This window comes from Ornithorhynchus anatinus, chromosome 1 (assembly GCF_004115215.2).
Source record: "Ornithorhynchus anatinus isolate Pmale09 chromosome 1, mOrnAna1.pri.v4, whole genome shotgun sequence".
Classification (NCBI taxonomy): Eukaryota; Metazoa; Chordata; class Mammalia; order Monotremata; family Ornithorhynchidae; genus Ornithorhynchus; species Ornithorhynchus anatinus.
Window position 1 is genome coordinate 155,428,339 of NC_041728.1, and position 10,615 is coordinate 155,438,953.

A 10,615-nucleotide genomic window follows, 5' to 3' on the forward strand; every position below is an offset into this window, starting at 1 on the left:
GCTGGTGTTCTTAGGAAACCTTTCTTTCACTGTCTCCATTCTCTTCCTTTCTTGTGGGGCTATTTTCTTCTAGCAGATCCTCGTCAACAATCTGAAAAGTCTAGATTGAGTTTCCAAAAAGAAGAATGGGGGGTAGTGGGGCAGCAAAGGTAATTCTGTTCCTCTTTCTATCAAGTCTCCAAGAAATCCTTGAATAGGTAAACCTTTGCCTATCTCGGTCATCAGAGAACTGAATTTGTACTTAGTTATAGAAGAGTTCATGATGGTGTCCCTAAGCAACTTTCCTCCTCACTGCCCCAGGAGGCTGTTGCCCCACCCCCACTCTGAGTCTGAAGGGTACTCATTTCAAATTCCTCTGCTTCCCATCCATTCAGCACACCTCCTTTTCTGGATTTTATTTTCACTTTCCCCTGGGCTCATACCTGCCCTCTGAGTTTCTAAGGAAGGACAGTTCTTACAGCTGACTGGGACAGTGAGCACTCCATCCTTTGTGGTGATCAGTCAGTCAAAAAGGCTTCCATATTGACTGTTTCCTGGGGCCTCCATAGCTCTGCTCTGGCATTTGAGTGTCGGTATGCACTTCCAGCCTGGTTCTGTCTCAATGCCTGGGTTTCACTGGGCAAGCCTGAATGTCCAAGCACAGAGAAGGGCCAGGACTTCCCAGCAGGCGTGGGGCGCTCCTGCAGTGTGGCCTTCTCTCGCTCAATGCTGTCTTAGGCAGGGCTTCTGTTGGAGGGAAACCAGAGGCGGGAGGAGCATGGGCATCTGACATCATAATCCTCACATTTCTTTCCTTTCTATCTTAAAATGGGGATTAAGACTATGAGCCCCATGTGGGACAAGGAATGTGTCCAACCGGATTTGCTTGTATCCACCCCAGCTATTAGAACAGTGCCTGGCACATGGTAAGCACTTAACACAAACCATCATTATTATTATTTCCAGTTTCCTAGAAAGTCTAACTGCCTGGTGTCCAGGTAGCCCCTTATCCTTTTTTTTAATGGTATTTAGCACTTACTATGTGCTAGTCACTGTTCTAAGCACTGGGGTAGGAGCAAGTTAATTAGGTTGGACACAGTTCATGTCCCATATGGGGCTCATAGGCATAATCCCCATTTTACAGATGAGATAGCTGAGCCACAGAGAAATAAAGTGACTTGCCCAAAGTCACATCAGGCAAGTGGAGGAGCCGGTATTAGGACCCAGGTCCTTCTGACTCCCAGATCCGTGCTGTCTCCACAAGGCCATGCTGCATTATGAGAATGAGTCTTGGGGTGAGGTTTGGGTTAGAAAATTCCTTTTGGGTTTTTTTTCCTTCCTAATGCTTTGAATCATGTGAGGATCTACTTCTCAAGTAGTTTTTCTTTTCTAAAAATAGTGTGATCACACTGTCCAAATAAACAGAATCCATGGTCTGAAAACACTACTTTCATTTTTTTAAAAAGGGTTTAATAACAGTTAACAGTAAAATGTCATTGAGCTATGTTTTTAATCAAAGGAGGTTCTTGAATTAGTGTTTGACTTTTTTGTTTAGAAATCTTAAGAAGTCAGAAGACTGTGTCCTTCGCACAGAGAAAGAAATGAAAGACAATGAGAAGGAAGTTGAAGACCTAACAGAGGAACTCAAGAATCTTGAAGAGAAAGCAGTTGGTGTTATGAAGGAATGCAAAGAAGCTGAAGTATGTGTGGTGACTTCATCTGTCGAAGGATTACTTGGCTTCTATGTATCTCTACCTTTTAAAGCTTTCCATTTTGAAGTTGTCAGCTCATGAAAACTTCCTTTTTGTTTAGGGTTCCTTGCCAGAGATCCAAAAGGAGCATCGGAATCTACTTCAAGAACTAAAAGCGATTCAAGAAAGGGAGCATGCCCTTCAAAAAGATGCATTAAGTATAAGGCTAAAACTTGAACAGATAGATAGTCACATTACTGAACATCACTCAAAAATCAAGTATTGGCAAAAAGAGGTAAAGCTAATAATTGCAAATGGTACCGAAACTTCTTTGGTCAATCGAAAGTGGTCATGGATTTGGGGAAATTTTAAAATTAGTTGTCTTAAAATGACCAAGACTCAGGCCGGTCCCTATAGTCAAGAAAAATGCTTTCAAATGCCCCAATTTTTCCACCCAGAAAACGTTTGAATGCCAAGAAAATCTCACGCCCATAGCTAATCACCAAATGGTCTGATTTCTTCATTAATTTCCTGGGGATCTAAGCAAAGGCTAGGGACAGTCTGGGCTGAGGGAGGGTTTCGGGGTCTTAGTCCCACTGCCGTCACTCCAGTCACTGAATCCCAGGGAGTTCTGGGATGTGCTTTAGGTGATCAGTCATACAATGTCTATTCTGCCTGGACTTCATGCAGGTGGGCTAAAGATAGATGAAAGAATGCCTGGGTATAGAAAGGCGTTTTATAAAAATTACAACTCTGGATGACTTGATTTGATTTTGAGACAATTCCTAATATATAATTCCTCCTTTCTCCACACTCGCAATTCTGTTGGGTGTTTTGACAGAATAAGAGTGATTATTCTGTTATTCATTTTTGAAAGTTCAGCTACTGAGCTTGGTAGTAGTGCTTTGTTGGAGGGATATTTAAAGAGAATTTATCCTTCCTAATGTCTAAAATACATTTTTAGATTTCAAGGATATCACTGCATCCTATAGAAGGCAATCCAGTTGAAGAGATTTCAAGTCTAAGTCAAGAGGACCTGGAGGCAATCAAAGATCCAGGCTCTATAACCAATCAGATTGCTCTGTTAGAAGCCCGGTGTCATGAAATGAAACCAAATCTTGGAGCCATTGCAGAGTATAAAAAGAAGGTATGGATATTACCTGGTATTATTGTAATAGATAATTGTAATAGATAAGGATCAGAAAAGCCCGTGATGATATATCTGGTTGATTTTATACAAGTCCACCTCCTCCAACTCCATCCTTCGCAATTTACAAAAACATTTAGGCCCACTTTTCTTCCTTCCCCAACCATCTTCAAAGCTCAACTCTGATGGTTCCTTCCCTTCTGCTATCAAACGTGCCCACTTGTTCTCTATCCTACTGAAAGCCTCTCTCCACCCCAATGAGCAAAATCTAGTTATCACCCCATTTTCCTCCTACCATTCCTTTCCAGGTTCCTCACACAAGCAGTCACCATGCACTGCACCTTACTTACTGTCCTCGAACTTTCTCCTTGACACTCTACAATCCAGTTACAGCCCCCACTACCTTCTGCTGAAACTACTCCTTCCGAGGTCACCAGTGATCTCTTCTTTGGCAAATCTATGAGATTTCCACCCTGATCCTCCTCTACCGCTCAGCTGCCATTCACTCTCTGGACCATCTCTTGCTTTTTGTTTTTTTATGGTATTTGTTAAGCGCTTAGTAAATTCCAGGCACTGTACTAAGTGCTGTAGTAGATTCTTTCATTCAGTCGTATTTATTGAGCACTTAGTGTTTGCAGAACACTTTACTAAGCGTTTGGAAAGTACAATTCAGCAATAAAGAGAGACAATACCTGCCCACACCAGGCTTAGTCTAGATACAAGCTAATCAGGTTGGATACAGTCTCATGGGGTTAATTTATAGAAGTGGTAACTGAGGTCCAAGTAACTCAGGTCCAGACAAGTTAGGTGACTTGCCCAAGATCACAGAGCAGAGACGTGGTGGAACTGACTCAGGCCCTTGCCTCTATCCATTAGGCCATACTGGTTTGGGAAACACTATCTAACCTTGGTTTCTCTAAGAGTCCTCTTCTGGTTCTCCCCTAATCTCTCTAGCTAATCCTTCTCCTTCTATATCCATTAGGCCATACTCGTTCTGGAAACACTATCTAACCTTGGTTTCTCTAACAGTCCTCTTCCGGTTCTCTCCTAACCTCTCTAGCTAATCCTTCTCCTTCTGTATCGTGGGCTTTTCCTCTGCCTCCCACTCTCTATATGTGAGTGTTCCCCAAAAAGTTTGGTTCTGCGACCCCTCCTATTCTCAAATTACATTTCTGCTTTGGAGAGCTCATCTCCTCTCATGGCTTCCAACTACCTCCTTTACAAGGATGACTCCGCAGATCTACCTCATTAATCCTCACCTCTCTCTTTTCCAACCTCACATTTCCTCCTACTCTCAGGGCATCCTCTGCATGAATGTTCCACCGGCACCTCAAACTCAGTATCGCTAAAACCAAACAAATCTTCCCTCCCAAATCCTCTTCTCTTCCTCCTCCTAACATTCCCATGTCTTTTGATGGCACCCCCACCATCTTTCAAGTTTCTCTTTTACAATCCTGCTGGTTCTTCACAACATCTCCAGAGTCTATCCCTTCCCCTTGGCTCGAATTGCCACCAAGTTGGGCCAAGCTCTTGTTATTTACAGACTCAAGTACCGTATCAGCCTGTATCACTGACCTCCCTGCTTCCAGTCTCTTCCCTCATCCAAGTCTGTATTTTACTCTGCTCCCTGGATTATTTCTCTAAAAAATGATTCTACGTATTCTCCCCTCTCCTTCAGAACCTCCGATTGTTGTCCATTCCTCTCTACAAAAATCAGACCATTAGCTGCAAGGCACTCGATTGGCTTTCCTCCTCCTCCCCGCTTGGTCTCTTTTTCCACTATACCCCTTGCTTAGACGTTTTGCTCCTTTCAAGCCAACCTACTCACAGTACCTTGTTCTCGCCTCTCTTCCCTCCAGCTTCCTGTTAATGCTGTCCCTTCTTTCCCACCACACCTGGCAGATCACTGCTCTCTGCCCATCTTCACATCTGAATTCACATCTCCTCCAGGAGGCTTTCCCTGTCTTATCACCCCCACCCCAGGTACCCTACCATCACTTCAAAACTTCTGCATCATGTAAGGACCTCTGAAGCACTTAGGTTCATACATTTATACTGTGTTGCTTCCTCCTATCAGTCCATCAATCAGTGCTCTTTGAGTGTTTACTATGTGCAGAGCATTGTACTATGCACTTGGGAGTATACAGTACAACAAAATTGGTAGACCTGGTCACGAGTAGCTTAAAATCTAGAGGAGAAGAGAGACATTAAAAATAAATTAAGGATTTTATCTAAGTGCTTTGGGGCTGACCCCTACAATAAGAATTAATCATTGTGGTTTCTGCGTGTCAAGCCCTGGGGTAGGTAGAGTTAGGATACGCAAGTTAGACACAAGTCCCTGTCCACACGGGACTCACAGTCTAAGGGGAAGGAGATCAGGTATTGAATCTCCATTTTACAGATGTGGAACTGAGGCTCTGAGAAGTGAAGTGACTTGCCCAAGATCACACAGCAGACAAGTATCAGAGCTGAGATTAGAATCCAGGTTCCCTGACTCCCAGGCCTATGCCGTTTAGATCGATTGTCAGGAATTTAGGGAGCATTCTTCCCCTCCAAAAAGCGTCTGTCAGCTGAGGCTTTAATCACGGCAGAGGTCTAGATGTGAGTCCCCCAATTACTTCAGTTTTCGGTATCAAGAGGCTCTTCCAGAGAACAGCTCCTACATTACAGAAGACCAGACATAGTAAGGTTCATCTAATCAGCTTAACTGCATTTTGGAATCTTATCTTCTCCAGCTTTCTCATGATTATGGAATCTCTTTTTTGTTTGTTTTTACAGGAAGAATTATATTTGCTCCGTGTAGGTGAATTGGACAAAATTACCAATGAAAGAGAGAACTTTAGGCAGGCTTATGAAGATCTTCGGAAGCAAAGGCTGAATGAATTTATGGCAGGCTTCAATGTGATAACAAATAAGCTGAAGGAAAATTACCAGATGCTTACTCTGGGAGGTGATGCAGAACTAGAACTAGTAGACAGCCTGGACCCATTCTCAGAAGGAATCATGTTTAGGTTGGTAAACAGAAAAATTGCATTTTAACTTCAGTTCACCTATCTTAATCTGATTCTTGATATGTATATGAACCAGCTCCAATATCATTTCACAAAATCTCTCCTACCCAGTCATTTCCATTTCTAGTTATAGGTGGGGAAATAGTGTAAGATCTAGTTGAAATGTACAAGGATTTTAAAAAGCTGCCATTCTGTTTTTAATATTTGAATAATAATAATTGTATTTAAGTTCTTATTGCGTGACAGGCACTATACTAAGCACTGGGGTAGGTACAGGCAAAGCCGGTTGAAAACAGTCCCTGTCCCACGTGGGGCTCACAGTCTCAATCCCCATTTTACACATGAGGTAACTGAGACACAGAAAAGCTAAGTGACTTGCCCAGTGTCACACAGCATAATGAAGTTCTATATGATACTGGATTCATTCAGTTGTATTTATTGAGCACTTACTGTGTGCAGAGCACTGTACTGAGCGTTACGTGGATTGTACCCACCGCCTAAAATACAGCCTATCCAGATTGAATTGCCCTGGTTTACACTGAAACTTGTGTGGCATGGTTTAGCAGGTTTATGAAACATAGATCTTTAAACAAAAACAGTCAATCATGAGTCATTTTGCCTATAAGCACTAGTACTAGATCATCTGCCAATTTAAAAATCTGGATTTGGGGGAACCTATACCGGTGTTTCCTAAAATATTTTCAGGAAATACTTTTCCATAATTGCTTAATACAACAATCCTCTTAAGACTGGCACTCTTGACGGTTATTCAAAATTGAACACTGATGGTCAAATCTTGATACTCTAACTGAATTAACCTTAAATCGTCTAGTTATCGATCCAACTAGACTTGCCGAAGGAAGATCCCAGGTCCCTTGTGCTCCTGCAGAAGGTGGTTCAGATGGATCCAGGCCTCAGTATATAAGCGGTACAAGGTCTGCTTTGAGACCTTGGTCAAGTCACCTAACTTCTCTGCCTCAATTACCTCATCTGTAAAATGGGTATTAAGACTGTGAACCCCATGTGGGACGGGACTGTGTCCATCCTTGTATCTACCCCAGTGCTTAGTTCAGTGCCTGGCACATAGCGCTTACATTGTTTTTCCAAAAAGTGGTACAGGGCAAATATTGGGTCTCTGGATCTTGGCGGCAGCAGCAGCATCTCCTCTGAAACGTGAGGGCTGGGTTACTTCAGTTGATACAGCCTCTTCCTCTTTGCCTTCTGCTCCTGGTGTTGGTTGAAATGGCAGGTTTTGAGTTTTGCATTGCTTTTTGGAGTAAGTGAGGGCAGCCACGCGAACAGAGTTGGTTGGCCCATCTACCAGCTCGGTCCAGAAGTGCAGTTCCCGGAGGTCTGGGGAACAAGTTGGGCCTGGGTCCAGCCTGAAGCCTCTCACGCGAAAGGAACGAGGGTGGCTTTTTTTTCAAGCTTGAAAGCCCTTGAATCTAGTGTTGGGGGATTGCTTGCTCTACACCTTTTTAGTGGTTGATTGTACTGTTTATGGACTTCCCACCCTCTCATCTAATCAATCGCTTTGGGACTGGTGTCTTTATCTGCAAGCCCTAAACACAGACACCCGGGTCGTGTGTGGGCCACCCTCTGGAGATGCCGGGAGGCGACAGGTTCCTGTTAAATCGATTTCTCTCCCTCCCCAACCCCCCACTGGTTCTAAGGCCAGGCTATTGCGGTTTGCCAGCAGGGGCAAATAATGAGCCAACATCTCGCTTCCAAGAGGTGGGGCTACAGCTGGCAACCCTTGCCCAAAAAACCTAGGGTTCCATTAATGCCTTCATCACTCAAAGTAGCGGTTCTCCGTGACCGTTAACGCCTCTTCCTTTAAGAAAGTCGCCATATTCGGGCTCTGTATTAACGGTACAACTGTACTTAAAAATATCAAAGTGTTTGTTCAGAACTATCTTGGGGATTTAGTATTTCATATTGGAAGGAGGTGTGTTTGGCTTATCTCACAAAATGCAAAATGGCTAGTCGACTCCAGTGAGTATTTTTCATACCAAACAGTTCAGAAGTGAAACTGAATTTTAGAACAAGGGCAAGGAAAAGTGGGGAGGTATTAAGTTTTAAAATGAATGCCTGCAGATTGCTAAATGATGCATCCGTACACCACAAGCAAGCCTCTCCGACTCACGTTCTCCTTTACTGCAGCGTCCGTCCACCCAAGAAAAGTTGGAAGAAGATCTTTAACCTCTCGGGAGGTGAAAAAACGCTCAGTTCGTTGGCTCTGGTGTTTGCTCTTCATCACTATAAACCGACTCCCCTTTACTTCATGGACGAAATCGATGCCGCCCTGGATTTTAAAAACGTATCCATTGTCGCGTTTTACATCTACGTAAGTAGATTGCGGGGGTTTATTTCTAAAATCCTAAAAGTTGCGTTGTAGAAGTTCCGCAAAGCTCTTAAGGGGATTGCGGAGATGGAGCGGCTGTGGCTCCCTGACCCTGCCTGGATTTCTGACGGCACCGGGCGCCGGTTCCAGTCGTTCTTCTCGGGTGGGCATCCCCAGTGCCCCCAAGATTGCTGTCACCCTCCCATGGCTTTTAGATATGGAGGTTCCAGAAGGCCAAGGAAGGATTTGGGATTCAGTTAGTCGGTCCTGCCCGCCTCTAATAGTGACTCTCCAAGCTAGGAGGTTTCCCGTACAAACCCCTCATCATCATCGGTGGTCCTGAGCGCTTACTGTGTGCACAGCGCAGTCCAACAGAGATGACAGACCTAGTCCCTGCCTCCAAGGAGTTTACAGTCTAGAATACCAAGGTGGTCCCTGGTTGGTGGTAAACTGCTTACTGGTATTTACCTAGTTCAGGACTGCGGGAGTAATACCGTTGGCGTGGCGGGATCACAAACTAGATCCAAGAATACCTCCCCCCCCCCGCCACCTAATACTGAACCAGTCTAGGGATGACTTCGGTTAACACTGACTTGACCTGCAGCTGGGGACCAGCTTTCCTGGTCGATGCCCTTGCCAACCCCTCAATCCTCGTGCCTCAGGAGAACGGTCCCTGCACCTTGCTGTCAACACCCTGTCTTTTGGCCCAGCCCCTCTTTTGGCATTGGCTTTGCTCCAGCCCGTGTCACTAGACGAACAATCGTCATTTTAGGCAAAGCAGCTTTCCCTCTAGGAGAGTTCTGTGGAAGAAGGGAGCAGTTGATGTGGGCTAGACCCTGCTGAACGTTTTCTCACTTTGTGGAGACCTAGCCTTGCTTAACCTCTCTCACGAGTACAGTGTGGTTCATTCCTCATTTTGTCTCCCACTTTCTTGCCTGGGATAGTGAAGTGGGCCTGGAGTCAGGGAACCTGGGTTCTAATCCCAGCTTCTCCATCTGTGTTAAAGTCCTTTCTGTGCCTCAGTTTCTTGATCTGTAAAATGAGGATTCAATACCTACTTTCCCACCCCTAGACGGAGCCCTAAAGTCAGATTTGATTATATCGTCTCTACCCCAGTGCTTGGCCCACAGTAAGCACTTATAGCATTTTCAGTTGTATTCTCTCTGACATTCTGTGGAAGGAAAGAAATCTGAGTTTAAGATGAGGTGAAATCTCCATACTTAAATTCCTGAAAAGAAATGGTTTGTTTGTGTCACTAGCCCTTCCCCTCTGCTTTGGGTTCGTTAAGATGTCAGAGCCTGACCTTACTTGAACTTTTCCTACTCTTGCCCCTGGGCAATAGCAGTGGTATTTGAATGCCGACTGTGTACAAAGCAGTTTGAAGAGTGCGGTATAACAGTAGACACATTCCCTGTTTGGGATGTAGAAGGGTGGCTCTATTTCAGTGGACTGCCATTTAAGTGGGTTTTGTTTTGTAGAAGCAGCATGGCTCAATGGAAAGAGCCCGGGCTTGGGAGTCAGAGGTCACAGATTCTAATCCCGGCTCCACCGCTTGTCAGCTGTGACTTTGGGCAAGTCACTTCACTTCTCTGGGCCTCAGTTACCTCATCTATAAAATGGGGATGAAGACTGTGAGCCCCATGTGGGACAACCTGATCACCTTGTATCTATCCCCCAGCGCTTAGAACAGCGCTTAACAAATACCATCATTATTATTATTATTATATTAAGCATCCTTAGAGGGCTTATTATTCTGTGGCTAGATGGACTAGATTTAGCTGCTTCCTTCCTCCCCTCCAAACTTTGGTTACCTAGACCCAATTTAGGTTAAAAGCTAATTTTAATCCTATTTTCATGCCCTGTAACATTGATTTTTACTTAAATGTGATCATTGGTCTCCTGATATTGAGTTTAAGCATTTAACTTTTTCTATTTTAGGAACAGACAAAAAATGCACAGTTCATCATCATTTCTCTGCGAAACAATATGTTTGAGATTGCAGACAGACTTATTGGCATCTACAAGACTCACAACACAACAAAAAGTGTTGCAACCAATCCAAAACTAATTGCATCCAAAGGCCTTGCTGAACTCTCTTCTCTTGGAAACTGCTGAAAGTAGAATGAGACCATGAGAAGTTCATGTATTTATTGCTCACCCACTATTGGATTTTTTTTTTAATGTAAATATACTCCTTTGGGTGTTAACATCCTACATGTTTAGCCACATTTATTTTGAAAATGAGATTTAAAGTACAGATATACCACCTCAAGCTCACTTAGGTTTTAGTGACTGAATTTAAGGTTCCTTCTTAAAGAAGTTTGCGTTTGACAATTATCTTTGGGTCTGCTTCTCATTTTAATAAATGTTTGAATGTTTATGTACTACTTTTCTGCCTTGCACTTTATCTATGGACACTCTGCTCACCCAAAATAGACTAGTT

At 43.8% G+C, this 10,615-nt stretch overlaps 1 protein-coding gene across 1 annotated transcript in view; it reads left to right on the forward strand.

Annotated features, from left to right (window-relative positions):
- Positions 1-10,559, forward strand: part of SMC4 (structural maintenance of chromosomes 4) — a 63,561-nt gene extending 53,002 nt beyond the window's left edge. Inside the window, exons 18-23 of the mRNA XM_029066846.1 lie at positions 1,535-1,679; positions 1,792-1,965; positions 2,635-2,817; positions 5,596-5,828; positions 7,992-8,175; positions 10,111-10,559. Of these exons, the coding sequence (XP_028922679.1) occupies positions 1,535-1,679; positions 1,792-1,965; positions 2,635-2,817; positions 5,596-5,828; positions 7,992-8,175; positions 10,111-10,287 (1,096 nt within the window). The 3' untranslated portion in view covers positions 10,288-10,559. The remainder of the gene's footprint in view (positions 1-1,534; positions 1,680-1,791; positions 1,966-2,634; positions 2,818-5,595; positions 5,829-7,991; positions 8,176-10,110) is intronic.
- Positions 10,560-10,615: the final 56 nt, after the last annotated feature.